General features: G+C 39.6%; 1 protein-coding gene across 2 annotated transcripts in view; it reads left to right on the top strand.

The window, feature by feature from the left end:
* Window positions 1–19,932, top strand: part of DHRSX (dehydrogenase/reductase X-linked) — a 162,872-nt gene that overhangs the window by 48,379 nt on the left and 94,561 nt on the right. For both annotated transcript variants that reach the window (XM_042042203.1, XM_042042193.1), the window contains one exon: window positions 786–854. In XM_042042203.1, the coding sequence (XP_041898137.1) occupies window positions 786–854 (69 nt within the window). The remainder of the gene's footprint in view (window positions 1–785; window positions 855–19,932) is intronic.

Here is a 19,932-nt window from a genome sequence, read left to right as displayed (position 1 = left end):
GGAGACTTGTAGGCCAGCACAAGAAAAAGATGTTTGTATAGAAACTTCAGCAGAATTTTATATAATCAGGAAAAGAAGAAGGCAACTTCATGATGTTCATAAGAGATATCAGTATTTTTATCTAATTTAGATAATAAACAGTAGGTATTTTGACATTTTATGCTATGGGAAATATTTGTGGATGGATAAATTGAATGTTAATTAAAAAAATTTAACTTGTGTTAACAATTCCGATATTTCTCTTGTGCTTATTTTTTTTCCTTTGATATGTTATAAAAAAATTGCCAAACAAATGTCAGGCAATTAGTAACCACCCACCAAAGCTAAATGGCACAAAAGACATTTATGTGACGCTTAATCACATTTTATGTTAGCACTAAGAAAACTTCTCATGAGCATTTGAAACAGGGTAGTAAGGACTTTCCTTCAATTGTGGAAGTCTTCATTTTGGAAAAAGAGAAAGGGGAAGTCTGCTTTAACCTGTTGTGAATTTTTTGCAGTATCTGGATGTGATACAATTCACTTGGCTCACAGACTTGAATCTCAAGTCTGCTAGTCCAGTAGATAGTCCTATTTTATATGAATTAATGAGGTAAACTGGCAGAACTTATGTGAACAGCAGTGCATTTGTGCAGCCCTCTTTGACAACCTCTGCTGCCTGACCATAAGGAAGCACATCTTTCCACCTAAAACTTCATACTACTTTTACACTGTGGGTAGCACTTCATAATGGCACTCCCTAAAATGATTGTATTGCTAATTTTTCATTTTCTGTCTCTTAACAGCTGGAAACAGTGAAAGTGATGGCCAAGAAGCGGTGAGGAAAATAAAAGAAGAAACTTTGACTGGAAAAGGTACCATATTATCTACTTTCCTTTAAGAAATTCTTTTCCCTCTCTTTTTGCGGTCATCTCCTTTTATATGAGATCCCCTTGTGTATTGCTGAACTTTTTTTTAAATCTGGGGCACTGGAACTGGTTGCCCAGAGCAATTGTAGATGCCTCCTCCCTGGAATTTGTTCAAGGCCAGTTTAGATGGAGATCTGACGAACCTGGTCTAGTGGAACGTGTCCCTACCCATGGAGGTTTGGAACTAGATGCTCTTTAAGGTCCCTTCCAACCCAAATGATTCTGTGATTCTATGAACTGAATTCCTGAAATAAATCTGACTCAGGGGTAAAATAGGATATTTTTAAAAAAAAATGTTTTCAGACTTGTTTGACTTTACTGTTTGTCATTGCAAAAGGGCTGCCTGCAAGTTAAAGTCTGCCTGCATATGTGTATGGGCACAATGATTTAATAGCGTGCCATATTAAATAGCTATTTAATAGAATACCAGTAATTTTTGCTAAGGAGAGGATGACGGCAGGTGAGAGTGTGTGCTCTTTTCTTGTTTTAGGAGGTACTAGTTTTTGAAAGATCAAGGCTGCTTGATTGTGTTGACACATGTTAAGAGCTTATAATACTTCATAAAGTAAAATATAATATAAATATAAATTAAATATAAATGGACCTTTCATATCAAGCCTAAATTCCTACATTTTTGTGGTTTTTCTCTTATTTTCTTTATCTGATGATCTATCATGTTTGTGGAGATATAAGGAGAGCATAGCTTGATAAGTGAGAGGAAAGGCATGTTCCACACTATCCACTCTGTGACTGTAATTTGCAGTTTATGGTGGAGGTTAGTGCAGCTCATATTTTTGTCCCTGGGTTTCACTGGGTGTAGTTCCTAATAGTGTATGATGATTCATTCCTGCCACTTTGATGTAACATTTCTTGGCAAAATGATAGGACAGTGTTGCTAGTCCAACCTATTTAGGATCTTCAGGGCTTCTTCTGAGATCTGTTTCTGTTTTTGTGGCTCTAATAATTACTGTTATGATGATCAAAATGCATGTTAATTATTGTGTTAAAAGAACCTTTCATTAAGATTTATCTTTTGACTTAAATAAATGTACATCCATTATAGCCTCAGGATACATGTTAAAAGCATCATAAATTAAGGCACAGTTAGAAGGATCATGAAAGGAAAAAGGTAATTATTACATCATTAAACTCTTTTTGCTGGAAGTTTCTGTACAGAGACCAAAACCAGTTGGAATTAATTACATCACATGACTTGCATGAAGCTGAATAAACCAGGGTCTGTCTTATTTTCTCCCTTCTGTGTTATCACAGGCTTTTCTAGCATCCCAGTCTTTCTTGATTTTTCTAACTAAACTCAGTTGTAGCCCTCAGTTATAAACTGTTAAGATACAGATGGCAGTTTGAGGAAGCTGAAAGTGTATTTAAAGTCGACTGAAGTTGTTCCTCACTGTAATTATTTTGACTGAGGCTTTAGTAATCTCAGGCCCTGGTAAGTTTGGCCTAAAAATAAATTGGAAGAGTATTGCCTTTTCAGAATTTCTCACTGCCTGAGGCAAATTTGTATTTGCGAGTGCAATGTCCTGTACAAAAGAATTGTGCAGATCTGAGTGCCACTCCTTTTTTACTGTTTATCAATGAATTTGCACTTTGCCTTCAATAGGATGTGTGCATAGATACTGTGACCAAGACAGGGCTGTGCAAGAGTATCACCTTTTCAAAAGCTACAGCTCAAGATCTGTTTAGTCACTGCATAGAAACATTATTGGCTGTCTTGACCCTTTGCCCGTGCTTCTTCTTTGAGCATTTTTCATGGCCCATATGAAAACACTGCTTTACAGAAACCGTTCCCATCAGGAATATCAGACTCTTGAAGGAGAACTACTCAAAATAGTATTGTTGGGCAGCCAGTGTGGTCAAGGATTGGGTCAATATGGCTATTATGGACAAACAACATGAGTGGGTGCCATCAGTTTGTTATCCAGATCTCAGATCTCTTAGAACAAAGAAAATCTCCTTGCTTTTTATCAGGTTAGACAGCAAAAGGGAGCAAAAGACCTTGTCCTCTCCTTGTTGCCTGGCTGAGCCATACATAGTACAAACATCCCCGGAGACAGCTCTGGGAAAATGCCAGGCATATTGAATGCAAGTAATTACAATGTTTTTAAGGCACTATCATCCTTCTCTGTCTTGGCCCACTGTCTGTCTGGGGCTCTGTCTGAAATCTAAGGGTAAGTAGTTTTACTTGACATAATCTATACTTACTTCTGAGACAAGTGAGATTCAAAGCATGTATGTAAGTAATTCCTACGAAGCAGCTGATGAACAGTAATGTGCTAACAGTTGCAGAGGAGGATAAAGGGTAGTAATAAAAAGGCTATGCAGGCAGGTGATGGGATTTTTTTTTTTTGTAAAAGAATGGCAAGACATGAAAAAAGAACGGACAAAACTTCTGAATACAGGGAGGTAGGACGCCTGGTTTCCCATGCTGGAGGCATGGAAAGCAGAGCCAATGCCAAAAGAGAGGAGATTACTGGAGAGGAAAGCAGTTGCAGCCATTTGCCTACAAAGCAGCCATGCTAAAGGACTCAGAAAATCTGAGCAATGTATCACTTCACACTTCACCGCTTCCTTCCACCCATCTTCTCCCCTGGTGCTTCATCAGAAACCTCCTTGGTTCCTCTCCCTGCTGATTCCCTGCTGATTCCAGACTGTTTAAGTCCTTGGTTTTGGGTCTCTGTTCTGAGTAACCTATTGCAAAGTGTAAAGAGGGAGGAAGTACAAGGGCAGTTGAGTGGAAGTAAATAAGCTACAAGTCCTTGGGGCATGATAGACCCAGTTAGCTTAACCATCAGAATCTCCTCCATGATAAAGAAACCACAGCCCTTAGATATCCAGAACAGGCCAGAAGTAGTGCTGCATTGTCATTAAAATTCTCACATGGGCACTGTTTCCAAAAGACCAAGGGCAACAGATTGTTACACCCTGAATCATAAGGCTGGGAGAAGGCAGGATGATGTGGACGTTTATCTTGCTTCCATTTGTTAAATTGGGAACTTGTGTTGTTAATAGTAGCAATTATATGGCTGGGAAAATCGTTGATGGTTTGGGATTGCCACAGAGAAATTCTAATTGGGTAAGTCTGTAATTTGCACATAGGGTGTGTCTGTGTTAATATCTTCCTTAGTTAGATCAGGAGGGTGCTTTTCAGGCAACCCTCAGCTGTTGGCTGCTTGCTGAGCACAGGTTCCTGTCAGGAAGGGCGCTGCAGGTCCTGGCCTGGATTCCCTTTGGACAGGACTAGCCTGGGAGGTGAGTTGCAGCAGTAACAGAGCATTAGTGCATGGGAGCAAATTTAAGGGTTTATCTGAACTAAGCCTTCCACAGACCTGCAGCGGTGCCTATGTCAGGTGCCCAGCACAAAATGAGCTCCAGAAATGGTCTTCTGCTGATCCAAACTGCTTGTTAGTGTAGCTATAACTGTAGTTACTAGTTGTGAACAAACTTCATTGAGTTGCGGAAATGAGAGGTTTCTGTGATAAATTCAGCTCTCAATGATACTGGAAAAGAATCTTTCCATTTATATAACAGAGTTATATCTCCTGACTCAGTTACCCTCAGCTTATGTCTCTGCAAACAAAAGCTGGATTTAACCCCATGATTACAAATATACAAATGTTGGAAACTCATATATAAACATGAATGAAAGGTTCGTTCATTCCAGCATAGGTTCATGAATGCCAATGGAACCAGCAATTATGCATAAGTATCATGTAGCACAGTATCAAGGGAAGGCTCTCACAACTGGAGTGTAGGAGCTGGAGTTGCAACTAGAGTCAAAGAAGAAAAAAATTAAAAGTTAGTGAGAAAAGAGGGTGTAAAAGTCGTTATAACCATAGACCTCTTCAAAAGGAGAAGTCTGTGTTTAATCTCACCCAACATTTTTGTGGCAATTCAAATAAAACCACAATTATAGAACTACGAGCTAAATTCACAGCATTCATGAGACTTCCATTTGAAGTAAGTCAGCTGAGACAGGAAGAAGAGACTTTCTCCCTCAGAGTCAGAGGAATGCAGAGGTTAGCACAGTGGCAACCAAATGGTGTCATTTACAGTCTGACCCACATCAAGACAGTGTGGGCCAAATGTAGGATGAATTGTCTTAAAAGCAATTCGCATGCATTTAACAAGCCTGGCTTTTTCCCAGGGCTTTCTCTAGAGATGTTTATGCTACATGTGGCTTAGCCAGGGAATAAGGAAATGAGAAAGTCTCTTGCTTCCTTTTGTAGTATAACCTGCTAATAATCAAGGAATTTTTCCTTGTTATTAGAGATCTGAGGTTGAAGAACTGACGTGAAAGAAGAAGGGATAGTAGAGCCGATATGTACCACATGTAATTACAGAATAACTCGTGGGTGGTTTCTCCACCAATGCTTGCTGTATGTCAGGCACCATTTTTAACAGAACAGTCCACCTTTTTCTGCTCTGTACCAGACTGTTGTTAGCTTTCCCTGCAGGCTAGAGGAAGTCAGCTGCTGAGTTCCCAAATTCACAAACTTTTAAACTTGGTGGTGGTATTCCCAGCACGTGAGCTAGAGTTTTGTTCAGCAAAGAGTTCAGTTCAGCAAAGACTGATGCCTTGTTAATATGCGCAGAAGTGTCTGCCAGGACTTTTTCTTCCACATGGTACGTCAAAGATGTCATTATGGAAGTGGTCATCCAACCACTCAAAAATAGTGGAAAATATTTGTAGTTGAGACATATTTTCTACACGTGTGCATAAGCTTGCATGAGTTTATGCTTGCTTGCACCAGATTTGTTTTTTGTGGTGTACTTTTGAGTTGTAAGAGCGTAGCATCCTGGTCTTGTGGCTAGACCTAATGTGGCTACTTTGTCTCTTCTACCACTTCCTGCTATTGGAATATCCTTTCTCTACCACTGCTGATGCTGAAAGACCTGTAGGATTGGTTTAAAGAGCTACCTGGCAATAACAGTGCAGTTTCCCTCTACACGGTTTCTGTTCTCATGCTGGTGCATTATCTCCAGTACTTGGCTTTGGCAGGTCAACCGCCCTCAGAGTTGTACAGGTGAACACCAGGCTGATGAAGGCATCTTGAAAGACAAGGTGTTGATATGAATGGGAGTAGAGAAATCTCAGTCTGACAGTGGACAGCTTTGCAGGACCCTGCAGAGTTGTTCTGCTTTGTCACTTGATGACAGGTATAAGAACCTTGCCTAAACATTAAGATTTCTTTTCCTTCCATAGCCTCACCTGAGGTTTTATCAGGTATATTCAAGCCATATGAAAATATCTGAATCTTGAAAAATATTGGATGTGTTAATCTAAGTTTCTGACTGGATCATCCCCATGCACAAGAGATGGAAGACTCCTTTCTGGAGTCCAAGAAAGTAATGCATGGGCTAATACTTCTTCTCTGTGCTCACTGCACTTATGTCCCTTACCCAGTAAAGCTGGTGACTTTTTGCTTCGTGTTAAGCAGGGAAGATTTTAATCCACAGAAAGGTGTCTCCAGAGCCCTGTGATAAAATCGCTTAGGTGAAAAGTTTTCAATTCAATTGTCCTGCTTTTCTGTTTGTTTTACGTAATTCTTTGAACCAAAACCATGGTTAAATACATTAAGCCTGTTTGCTTATGTCTTTTCTTGTTCTCCTTTTGACTTCCAGTGTAACATGATACAATATTTCCCCCACTCAGTTCTTACAGATATTTAAAACAATAGAGAACCCCCTAGTTTTTGGGTTTCTTAAAACACTTCAGAAATTGAGTTGTCATGTTAAGACTGTGGCAAATCAGAAATTAAGAGCAATATGAGTATGGTTCATGTAGCTGAAGGTGAATTGCATATCTGGATAGTGAGATGGAGATAAAGTCTTTCAAATGTGAAATGTATTCATAATTCAGGCACAAGCTCTGCCTGTTGGTTTCCTGAATTCCCATTTCCATTGGAAATGTGAAACACATTTCATTAACAGGCTCTGCCACTAGGAAACATGATTTTCTCTTATTTAAATTATCTCTAATTGAAACTTAGAGACAAAGAAGTGCACAGGTGTAGCTGTAGGCAGAATAACAAAGTCCCGTCAGATGTCTTGAAATGATTTTCTGACTGTAAATCACCAAAGCTTTGTGTGACTAATGGCACCAAAGCTCTGAGGTTAGGATTTTGCTGATTGTGCTGCCCTACTGAAGGCAATCTGGAGAAAGGGAGTTTCAAATTAAAATTGCCTCTTCAAGGCTGGAAAAAGCTCCCATTTCAGACTTTTACAGGATTTTGATCCTCTTGTATGTACTTGTAGAGTCGTGATGTTGTGCAGTGGCTGAATAAAGGTGCTCCTGGGTTTGTCACCTCCTTTAATATGCCATTATTTTTTCCATCTCAAGCAGTAGTTGCAGGCAGGTTGTGTGAGCTATTTCCAGACCTTGTCTGTTTTCAAGAAGATTGCCAGCATATACTGAAAGACAAAGCCAAGAAAAAAGCAATTTGCTTTCCCTCTGGAATGCTTTCATATTTCTCTTCCAAGAACTACATTATATAGACCTAGCTTCTGTGGGTTACATGTAGGGCTTTAGAAGTTAATTGGCTTATAACAAGTAGAATATTTTCTGTGGAAATGCCATTGGCTTCCGTGCTGGGGATCCAGCTGCCAAGAGCATGGAGAACTAGTGGGCTGAAGTAAACATGGAATAAGCAGAGCCTGAATGCCGTGTGAGCAACCTCCCAGGTATGAGTTGCACGTCAAACAACAGATGCTGGGCAGCCTGAGTGCGCAGGCAGTGCTGGTCTTTCCTTGTCAGCTCCATCCTTGCAGCAGGATGGCAAAGCTCCAGAGGAAGCACAGCTAGAGAGGAGCCTCTGCCCCTCCAAAGGACCAATGCCAGTGTGCCCATGCTTAATTTGTGCTTCAAGGACTATTTTTCAATGGCAAAGAATTGAAGTTCTTAAGTAAGTTATGAGCCAGGCTCTCCCCCGCAGTGTCCAGTGACAGGACCAGAGGCAATGGGCACAACCTAAAATGCAAGAAATTCCATTTAAAAATAGGAAAACTGTTTTTTTTTGGTTTTTTTGTTTAGCATAAGAGCTTTTGGGTATTGGCACAGGTTGCCCAGAAAGCTCATAGATTCTCCATCTTGAGAGATATTCAAAAGCCATCTGAACACAATTCTGGACAACCACCTCTGGGTGGCCCAGTATGAGCAGGGACAATCTCCTTCCAGCCTCAGCCACCCTGTAACTCTGTAAGTCTAGCAAATTTTAGCTGCCAAACCCACATGAAACCCTATCTGCTTTGTGTGTCCAGACCTGAATACGGGTACTGTAACATACACGGATTCCAGGACTCCAGGGCCTTCCAGAAACTGTATCAGTGTTCATACAGTGTCATTATTAAGACTCCTAGGCACATATAGTGATAAGAATAGCAATAATTTGACCATACTGCAGTTTTAGGAAGCAGGTGTTTGAAAAGAACTTGGTAGCAGTGTAAAAACCCACATCTGTGCAAGAAAAAAAAGTTCCATGGAAACAAAGAGAAGGAGTGTAGGAGCACTGATATTTAGAGTAAGAATGACTCCAAAGCAGCTTCCCTTCTTCCTTTTCTTGGTGTTTAGGTTTTTGGTTTGTTTTACTGTTGTTGTTGTTGTGTGTGGGTTTTTTTGGGTTATTTTTTGGTTTTTTGGGGTTTTTTTTGATTAGGTTTTTTTTGTGTGTTTTGTTTGGTTTTTTTTGTTCTTGGTTTTGTTTTGGTTTAGGTTTGGTTTTTTCTCTGTGCAGGGCATAGACTAATATATTTTATTTTAAGACTCAAGTTTTAAAATCTAAGTTTCAAATTAAATGTGTTCAAGATTACATGATACATGTCATCTCTGCCACATTTTCACACTCTGACTGTAAATTATCATGTTCATGTATACTTCAAAACCCTCCTGAGCCTATTTAAAGTCTTGCAGGCAGTCTGTAATGTTTTTTGGTTTTGGTTTTTTTCTTTTTCATAGTCTTTTCTGATACTTGCTGCTAGAAAATCTTGCTTGTAAGAAGAAAAAGGACTATTCCTAAAGAGACTTACGGACTCTTCAGTTAAGCCAAACATCTAATGTGAGGATCATTACATGCCTAATAATCATGTCTCAGTTTGGATTTCTCTTCCTGTATTGAGGCACTGTTTCTGGACAAGGTGATGTGAGCTGTTACCACCACCTGATTAATTTCCCCATGATAATGCACAGCTGTGTTTCATTCCTCATTTCATTTTAACATTATGTCTGCCACTGACTTCTCTTACCAAGATTACTGTTGACTTCAGGCTGCTTAGCAGGAGTAGCTCTTCACAACTGATGTGACTTGAGGAGATGAAATAAATGAAATCATCTTTCCAACATTTACTTTGACCTAGTTGAAAAATAATCCTTGCCAATGTTTTACCTCCCAAGCATGAAAAATGTGGGGGCCTGTGGTGGGAGAGAGATCTCTGTGGCTCTTGGCAGGATTTGCTGTTGTTCCATGTTTCCTCTCATTTTACTTCAATCTCACTTATGCTCACAGACTTGCGCTTTTTAAAAAAGTAATTTACAGCAACTAAGCTTCCTGGAACATGGATCTCATTTAGATGATACAGTGTCTGTACTTCTGTCTCTTTAAGAATTTGATGGCATATCAGAGGGAAAATAAAAGGAAGGAAAAACATTATAAGGAAAAAAGCAATTTCTCCTTTTCAAAACTTTGTCATGGTAGTCGGGGGCTTCTGAACTCAAGGTTTGTAACAAGTTAATTTTCCAACCTAAAATATTGCAGGCTTTCTCCTAGCTTATACTTAACACTTGAAAGTCAGTCCGTGCAAAAATCCCATGGCCCTAATTGGAACAAATTTTTGTGAAGATGGAATTTTTCTAAGAGGTATATGTGTTTGAATGACATGAAGCATTTATTGGCAAAAGAGAGACAGAAACACTTTTACACTCATATCTACAAAATAATACAGAGAAAGTGTAAAATCTCAGTAGAAGGGATTAACCTGAAAAGTGGCAGTTTGTGTTCAGCCCGATGCAGATCAGAGGCTTTTCATCCCAACTGTGTTTCTTATGTCCCAGACTACTGTACTATAAAAGACAATCTTTGTTTTAGAATCTAGACCTTAAAATCTTCCTGAACTAATAAACTTCTGCTTATCAATGCTTTGTGTTGATTTGTAAATGCACACTATAAATGATTTGGGTTTTTTAACAGGAACATTTTGCAAAAGTTTGTTTAAAAAAAGATTTCGTTTAAAAATTGCCACAAAGTGGAAATATCCTATGGACAACACTTCTTTTGTGTCAGTATGAACCCTCTTTCCATCAGTCTATTTTGTTTTTTTTTTTTTTGCTTTGAGCTGATGCAAATTTAATTGTTCTGTCCCTGGCTAAGTGATGTCTTCAAATGGGATTTCCTTCAAGACTTTGTTTCTGAAAGTAGAAGGCAGAGCACATCTCCAATGCCATGAAGGCCTTATACTTTGGAGCCATTTTTTATAGATGATAGAAGGAGATGTCAAGTAATGTGCTTATTTGGGAAAGAATAATGATAATATACTGAGCAGTTCTCCTGAGAATCTTGGGCTCTTCCTCCAGTTAAGATGACCTCAAGTGGCTGGGCAAAGACTGCTATATGAGAAGATAGATGAAAGAATTTTTTAGTCTGGAATCATAATCCTGTAGTTACCTTGACAACTACCAATGATATATAACTATGTTGTGTTTGCCTCTCCAGATGCCCTTTCAGTCGGTCCTACAGAGAGAAGACGGAATATTGTTTGTTTGTTTATTTGTTTGTTTGTTTTTAATTTGCTTGAGTCATACCTCTAAAAATATGCTAGTCAGAAAGCAGTACCCATTTCCATGTTTCCACCCAGCAGGATAAAATAGTATGCTTGCCTTTGCTTACAAAAAAGAACAATTTGTTGCAGTTTTCCCATGTACAATTAACTTTTTCTTCATCTCAGTGCAGTCAAAAGTAGAGCATTTAGGCCCATGTTTGCATTTATTGGTGAGCATTGGGTCCCAGGGTGCTGGCAGTGTGTGTATCTATGGAGATGGGCAGAACATCGTGGCTACAGCAGCTTTGGGGAGCTGACTGAGGCTGAGCTGAGAGGTCCTTCACCCCCTCTGAGCTCTGAGGTCTGCCTCTGTCTCCTTGTGGGCAGGCTGTCCAGGCAGTAGACTGGGGCAGAGCCCGGGGTCTCAGCCTTGTGCAGTGGGTGCACAGTCTTTAGGGGAGTCTGATACACAGATCCTAATAATTTTTTTTATTTAGATGATAAAGAACTCATCAGGTGATGTAAATTGCTGTCACCAAAGGTAATTTCTCAAGGGTAGTCCAGAAATACCATTCTCAGGCTGTGTGAAAATTTAGCACCTGTATCCTTTGTCTCTTAAATGTAATTTTACCTTATTTTCTGAAGATAATGTTTTAAAATAAAGTCATTCTTCTGTGCTTCCAAAGTGTTTCCATGGGGGTTATTTTTTGGAAGCTGGATGCAAAATGGCTAATCTTTCATTTCAACTAGTAAAGTTCTACCTGCCAGTCCCAGTTTTAGGGATTTGTAAAACAGCAAAATGAGGACAGAACAGGGAATTTAATTAATTTCCTTCAGCCTATGGTAAAAAGCACGTGCTCTGGGGAGTTTGGGTCCAGTGCAGCATGGTGACTCATGGGGGACAGTTGTGTCAGGAGTGGGGGCTGAAAGGAAACAGTGTTTGTGGGTCCCTGCCTCAGTCTGTTCTCTGCAGCTTGATGGGGAATGGACCTAGGTGGTGCTTTCCTGGCTGCCTGGCTTCATGGACCCTTTCCACAAGCTGCCATTGCAGCAACCTTTTAAAACACACCATCTTCTGGTGATAAAAGTTAGTGATGTTTTTCCTTTAGTTCCTGAAGCTGAGATTGTATGTCACTGATGATATAAGGAGTAATCAGTCTCAGAGGGATGGTATTAATTTACGCTACTAGCACTAAATTATTCTTTGACTTGAAAAATAGATGTTTTTACGGACCCTATTTATTTTTAAAACAATTTTTAAAGCAATTTCTCTTTTTTGTAGATTCATTTCAGATAATATTTTTTAATATAGTTTAATCTTTGACTTAAATAAAAATCAGCCTTCTACTGCAATGGATGCTATAAAAAGGAATATGTACCAATGTGTTCAAAGAGCAACTCAACCAGACAGATAAAATGAAAGAAAATGGGTGAAAAAAGGAAAACAGATAACAGAATGATAGGAGAAAAAAAAAAATCCCTAGGTGAATTCCACATTTCATGTTCCATTTTCTTTTCGAATGGTCATATTTTTTAATTTTTAAATTTAATCCAGAATAGACAGTTAAGACACTAACATGCATGTTAATAAGCCCAACATAATGGAGAGATACTAAAGGATGAGAGGAAAGAGAGACTAAGAAGAAAACCAACACAAGGAGTAGACAAGGATGAAGAAGTATATGAAGACAGAGAGAAAAAAGAACCTGGAAAGAGGTTACTTCCACATAAATTTGAAGGAGCATAAAATCATATCTGGAAGATATTATGTGCAGGGAATGACTGTTTATTTAGTGTTTATGCTAAGCAGACTTTTGAGTAGATGGTCCCTGAATAAAGAACTGGAGTCACTCCATAGTTCAGGATTTCTTTGTTGGAAGTTGCATTTATTACGCTAAGGTGTTAGAGAAACCCTCAGAGAGTCATGTCCCGGTCAACAGTGACACAGCTTTCACAGCTGTACCTGCTTACAAGGATGAGATGGGCTAGCACAGAGCACACAAGGCTTGTTTAACCCCCCAGGCAGTATGTGTGAGGGTACAAGCTTTATTCTAGCCCTCAGCTTGCATAGTCCCCCTAATGCTCCATCAAGAAAATTGTGTATTTTCCTTTCCATTCTGTGTACTTAACTTTCCTTGTCTTCTCTGAAGATCTTCCAAGGTGTTCAGCATTCCTGGCACCATTATATTTCCATCTCTGTCTCTGTCACTCTTTTCCCTTTCTCTTTGCCTAACTCCCCTCTTTTCCTTACTCTCGCTCTCCTTTTCCATCTCTCTTTTTTTAAAAAAAAATTCTATAGAATGGACAATACAGCTTTGTAACACATATCTTGCTGTTTCATATTATGTTTAAGATGGTATTCGTGTACTCATAGGAGTTGCTTTGCATTCTGTGGTTTACATACTGCAAACCAGCAGTAAATATCAATGGGAACAACTTTTGTTGTTCTATTGTGCCTTTTCATTTTCAATTTTAAAAATAATCCCAGGTTAATGGTGCTTGTACAGTCAGAAAAGTGGCACATTTTTAAATGGAACAGTGTGATTTGCCATTTTCATCCACTCTGCTGTTTTTTAGTTTCTCTTTAGCTGACTTCTCAGGTGGAGACATAAACCTACTGCCCAATCAGGAAAAACAAGTTCCTTCATTGATTTTATATAGGATTGGAAGAGTACACATGGATGATATGGATTGCATGTTATCTTTTCTCTGGCAACTATTCTGTTAAATTAATTTCAAAGCTGTCAAATTAAAAATACAAAGTAAGAGTGACATGTTATGTCCAGTGGGTGTTTTTGTCCTAGGAAGAGGTATCATGCTAGCCTTGGGAAAAGCCTGAAAGATAACTTCCATTATCATTCAACTGAAAAGCAGAAAAGAGTGACTGAATCATTAAGCTAGTTTTCTCTGACGGGGATGAAATAGCTATTCAGGGGTTTTCCTCTCTTCCTGTGTTCCTGCCCTCTTCATCTCAATGTCTCCCTGGCATCTCCATTCCCACTGAATCATCCCTCTGTCCTTTTCCCAAACCTTCCCTCTCAAGTCCTGTATGTGTTTCTAAATATTTCTGGCTTCCTTTTTTTTTATATCTTGGAACTGCAAATTCTGAGTTTGACTGCCAAACGCAAGGCAGAAATAAGTATCAGTGGGCAGACACAGAAATTTAAAGGCAGGAACTTAACCTCTACTTATACATCTATGTATTTTAATCACTGCCCCCAAGTTCCTTGTCAGTGTGGCTCTCTTTGCCTTTGACATGGGAGCTTTCTGGTTGTCTCTTACACAGATAAACTCAAACATTGTCTCCTTCTCTAGGTTAGCAAGGAAAGCCCCTGAGTTATGCTACGAGGAAGGACATCCAAAGTCTCCATTCATGGCATGGGGACACAGAGCTTTCCCCTGCTATCTAGGGACTGGAGGCTCGTGCTGCTCAAGGTGTTTTGTACAACAGAGGCTGAAAGGGCATTACAGGTCACCACTACTGAGGTTAGAAGCCCTGTTCATTCTTCCCCCTCTCTTTTGTGGCAGGTGCATTTGAAGTGCTTCCATCGGCAGCATATATTGACCCAATTCTCAAGCATTATTAAAACCTAGGAAGCTCTTTTAGTGGTTTTGTTTTCATTCTGGACACGGACAGCAAGCAGGTAGAAACCTGTGAAACCACACTGGAGCTTTAGGAAGACAGAATGAGAAAAAAACCCCTTAATGTTACTTTCCCTTTCCTGACTTTTTTTTTTTTCCTGTTCTTTTAAGTTGAACTGTATCCTTCCATGCTAGGGGCCAAGTAACTCCTTAACAAGTGAACATTAAAGGAAAATAGATATAAGAGTATGGTCAGAAAAGAACTTGTCATTTATGCAGGACTAAGAAGAAATGTCAAGCATTCTGTACCTAACAGTTTCTATGATTACATTCAATAAACATGACTCACAAAGCCACTTGATTGTTGCTTCTAACCCTTGTGGTGGGAGTATTATAGCCTTGTAAAAAATGGGGTTTAGGGCTGTAATTCCATCTCTTCTTGAAAACGATGGTAAGCTTACAATTGACTTGAATGCAATCAGGGATTCTACCTCATCGTTTTCAAACATTTCAAATATTTCTGTTTATTGTACTGCCTTAATTAGAAGCTTGCTTTAGATTTATCAGGCAAGTGACAATTCCAGCAATTCATCGGGACAGTTACTCAGAGGTACTTCAGGAAGGCCAGAATTTTGATCCTAGTTGGCCATAAATTTGTGCTGGGAGGAGAGTCTCATGGCTCTTCAAGTCTGAATCATAATAAGTGTGCAGGCAGCTGCTATTCCCTCCCATGTACGCACTTACTACTAAAAGACCCACAAACTAAATTTCTCTGTTTCTTCAGTCAGTAAAAACTGTAATTTAGCTTCATATTTTAAAATGCGTGCCTTGTAATATTTTTGTTTCCAATGAATTTACAGTTAATTGCAAGGATTTTTTGAAAGCTTCTAAACCCTTATTTAGCCTGTGTAGCACTGAATAGTGGTGTGATTTCTGTATATGCCAGAGTTCATATATGCTAATCAGTCTGACTGCTTAGAAAACACTGCATAGCACCGGACTAATTTGCAGGGAGAGTAGCCTGTAAAGGTTGGCTATTAGCTGGTTTCAGTCACGTTTTGTCTACACATTGCCTGACAAACAGCTGGATTCTTGTGTGTTCCCTACAGCTTGCAGTTCCAGTGCAATGAAGCTGAACCAGTCTTTTCTGTATTAAGGATGAAATCAAGCCAAAAATAGTCTCTGTAACTGCTGTTTTCTTTTATTCATGGTAGTTACAGGCAACAAATCAATGATCTCAGTTGCTTTGTGCTACACACCCCTTCCCCCCATACACACACAGTTGCAGGCATTTTGCAGTCCTTCCTTTAATGAGCCTCTTATTCTGAAGAGGTCACACTCTTCCAGAACATTGTTTATTTTTCTCTGCTTGGGAGCAACACCTTGCACATATCTGCAATCACTCCCCTGTTAAGTGTTGTCTAATTGCGCACTTTCGCTCTGTCTTTCAGGAAGTTCCTAATGATCCTCCCAAGCCTCTGCTAAGCTAAGTATTTCTGTGTTGTCAGCAACTTTCACCACCTGTCTGTTCAGCCTGCTTTACAGAAAATTCCTAACACCTAGCACTTGTTTGGGTATGAGGCAAGTGAACCACTGCATTTTTCTGGAGAGTGCTCAGAACTGGCAGCAGGCAGAGGCAATGACTGCTCCTGGTGAACAAAACAATCAGTCAGCCTTAGAGTCAGGTGCATAGGGAAAGGTTCTCCTTGGGGTCCAAACAAACCTGGCACTGAAAACCCGGGCTTGGTTTTTTGTTTGGTTGGTTGGTTGTCTTTCCCGTGATGTGTGTACAGAACAGCAAATGCTCAAATAAAACAAGCAAGCATGACTTGGAAATAGCCAGTGCCTTTGCCTCAAATCAACCCCATCTTATAATAACAGTTATATTAAGCTCAGTGGAACTGAAGAATGAAGCTTGCAGGTTGCAAAAGCAAGGAGCTGAGGCACCAATAAGTAGCGTGCTAGGATGCAAGCTGCTGCTGTGTAGCATCTTTAGAAAGAGGGTATTTTATTCAGGAGTCCTCCTGTATATTACCTACCTCAGTGTGTGGGTGTTCAAGTCTACTGAGAAGATGGAAGAGCAAGCAGTTAGACACAGAGCAATGGGAATGCTCTATCGACTGGTTGGAAACCTTGTCTGGAAAGTGAAGCTAATTTTAAGTGAATGCAGCAAGGATATATGTAGGAAAAAGATGGATAAACTTGGAGGTTGTTCTTTTTCCTTTTTGTTGGGGTAAGCAAAGGAGTCAGGGAGCCATAAGTTGCCAGCAAGAATATCAGAAGGCTTTGTAAAGGTTTTTGTGAATACTGTGACGTGTCTTTAACCTAGATATGTTGAACTGAAAGGGCTGCAGGTACTAGCATGAAGATAGAAGACTAGATAAATGCAAGATTTTTGAGTTGCTCTTTCATGGAATAGAGGATTTTATCTCATATTTTTAACTCTCTAGGGAGAGTTTCAAGAAATAGATCCAAGCCTAGGGAAGCAATAATAATGGTGGAAGAGTTACCAATAGCTCAGGAATGACTGTGAAGTCAACTGCAACTGGAGAGCTGCTGGTTATATTGGACACATTAACTGCATACACACAGATCTTTCAAGTTTTTTAATACAATAAATAAACAGCAGTTGGTATTGAATCTCCATATTCTGTTTCAGGAGTGATATAAATTGCTGACTAAATGGTCATTTCAGAATCCTGGCTCATTTTGTGAAAGTCGCAGAAAGCAGAGCAGTGTGGATGAGATACAGGAATGGTTTCTAAAGATGAGCAAATGTTGGACTTTTTAATTACAGTCATCTCAGCCTCTGAATTCATGAGTAGGCTTTGTTCTTTGGATTTTTTTTTAATGCTATTTATCGTTACAGTGACGATCTAAATTTCACTATGTGAGTATAGGGAGAATTATAAATTGAGGCTTATTTTGGCTTGATATTAATCTTTTCTTATGTAAGCCAAAAGTGAAAATTCATAAAGGAAGTAATATTTTGTTTCTTCTGTAACATGTCAATAACAGCTTGTGTTTGGGAATTTCAGCCTTTCCAAATTCAATTTTAGCACTTACGTGTTTACCTGTTTTAATTAAGAATTGGCAGGAATAAAAGAAAAAATCTATTTTATGAGCTGATATGATCTTGATTGAGAATGCCTGGCTCTCATATTGTCAATGATCACTTACTTTTGTGAATTGTCTCAAGGCACACGAGGAATATGTAATACTCCCCCGTGGCAATATCTAGCAGAAGGAGCTGAGAGAGCCCAGGTGTTTTAACAAGGTGGTTTGAAAAAGCTCCAGCATTAGTATGTGATTTTGGAATCCTTGGAGGAGGCAGGGATAGCTTTCCAAACACCTGGGCTCCTTGATCCACCTGTAGGATAAGCTTTCCTGCCTAAGATGTTGCAGCATATTACCCATCTTTGCCATGTTTGAACAATCCTTTGTGGTGGAGCTCCAAAACAAAGGTGCAATGTTTTTGTGAAGATCCCATAGAAACATTGCCCCATAGAATGTATTCTTCCCTGCCTTGTTTCCTTCAGACTTGCAGAAAGACTTTGAAGGAGTCTGGAGGAAATAGGAAACAAGAGGCCTTATCACGCTTTAGAACTCTATGTCCTTAAGTATTCTCCCTCCAGTGACAGAGGGAAAAGTACAGATGCTTACCTAAATAATGGTTTGGTTTTTAACTCAAATGTAGTTTCTGAGTAGAGCCTTTCAAACTGCACAGTTGTAATAGATCAGACAGAAGCTGGGAGATGTTAAAATGTATAATGACAGAAGTGGAGGTTTAGCTATTTTTTTGCTGTGCAGGAGGGAAAACGTGGGCACCAGCAAAGCATGGGAGGAAACAGAGTTGTGTCAGTGAAATAGTTTCATAGTAAATGCATGATTTAAAATGTTCATTTTAATTTTCATGCAAACTATAAGCAAATTAATAAATCTCAATGTTTTTTCTCAAATGTTTATTTTCTCAAAACAAAATATCATGCAATATACTGAAAAAATTTGATCCAGTGAGATGTAAGATAAGATGGTCAGCAGACCTTTCCTCAGATCTTTATGGGAAGAGAAAAAGAGGCCCCAAGACTACATCTGATGCAACTTAGGAAGAATATATCATGTGTGTTATGAAGTGGTTATTAGTTACTGCTATTAAAAAAATTGCCTGCTGTTGCCAGGCCTAACTTCAGCTTTTTGAAGTGCCTAACTTATATTTTTGAATCCTGTTGTTCTTTCATCTCCAAGATCAAAGAGCCTTGGGCCTATTTAGGAATGTTTAGACTGTAATAGGCTCAGTTAAGGTGCCTGTTATATAGTACCTACCCATGTCATGACTTTGGGTAATATATCCACATGGCTTTCTGAGTCTGAGAAATATAATCTGATCCCAATTGTTCCTGAAGTAACTAGTAGCTAATGTGTAAACTAAATGACCAAGAAGGTGCTTCTGACTGGTGGCATCCACCTCCTGTATCAGGGTAAACCAGAGGCACATATCAATGCTGACTGTCACCTTTGTTTTTCCAGGGAGGAAATCTGGAAACTCTGGAAAGCTACTCAGTTCTGGATAACTAGGGTATGCTACGACATGCTCCCACCAAATTACTTGAAGTGGTCATCAAGTCAAACACATTAGGGGCTTGAGTGGTTTTTAAAATATTCCACAGGAGGTGGGGTAGAATATGGTGAATGTATGTTGTATGAAATATTGAGATTCTTGAATTTCTGATCAAGGTGATCAAGGGATAAAATCATATTTCAGCATTATGAGAGTTGGAGATTTCAAGAGCTAGCAATGTGGGTTTACAGAGAGATACATATACTAAAGGTTTGTATGAGGCATCTCATCCACCCTGCTGAATCAAAACTTCAGTTTCATCTGGTGTAAAGATCTCATTTGGTATGAACAATTTCTTCCAGGTACAGGTTTTAAGTATTTTTGTTCCAAAGATGTCAGGAGACAGCAAGCATGTATGTCTTTCCTCATTCACGTAGCAACAGATCCTTTTGTGAGGAAGGAGCTCAGGCATACTTCACGCATTTTTTATTCTGTGAAAGAAGCAAGGCCTTTCATTACTCAGCATAATATCCCCTTTAGGAACAGTCCTCTGGCATAGCTAATGTTGGACACGCTATGGTCATTCTGTCTAATCTCATCTGTGCTATTGCTTAAACTCAGTGACTGAGAAAGCCTTTGTGGACTGTGTCGAGTAACTTGTGGTCTTCACACTTGCTGAAGTGTCTCCAAGGCATAGCTTGGACAGTCAGCATGTCTAAACCACCAGTGCCTGGGAGCTGGTGGGAAGTGCTGTGGGAAGCAGCAGTAACTGGTGGGCTGGACAAGCCCTCCTCCCGCTCAGTTTCAGCAGTGACCACTGTATGGAAAGCAGCTCCACTGTGTCGCTGCGGCTCGCGCATGTTTGCTGCAGTTGGCTGTAGGACAAAACTCGCCTGAACTGGTCCTGGGGAACTGGAGTGCCCTTTGGCAGGCCATGAGGAAATATGGAAACCAACAATTGGTGCTGCTGGTGAAGACGATTTTGGCAGCTTGAACTCGGGCTTTTGTGGTCCTGCGCTGTGTTCCCTGGAACTGTGATCTCCTCACCAGCCTCAGCTGTTTGAGAGCTGGTTGAGTCCTTTAAGCTCTTTACCCAAGCACCTTCACTAGTAACAG

This window comes from Corvus kubaryi, unplaced genomic scaffold (genome assembly GCF_017639235.1).
Source record: "Corvus kubaryi isolate FWS band 111438036 unplaced genomic scaffold, C.kubaryi_AGA036_p1.0 133, whole genome shotgun sequence".
In the NCBI taxonomy this organism is placed as follows: domain Eukaryota; kingdom Metazoa; phylum Chordata; class Aves; order Passeriformes; family Corvidae; genus Corvus; species Corvus kubaryi.
This window is presented reverse-complemented; position numbering and strand designations above follow the sequence as displayed.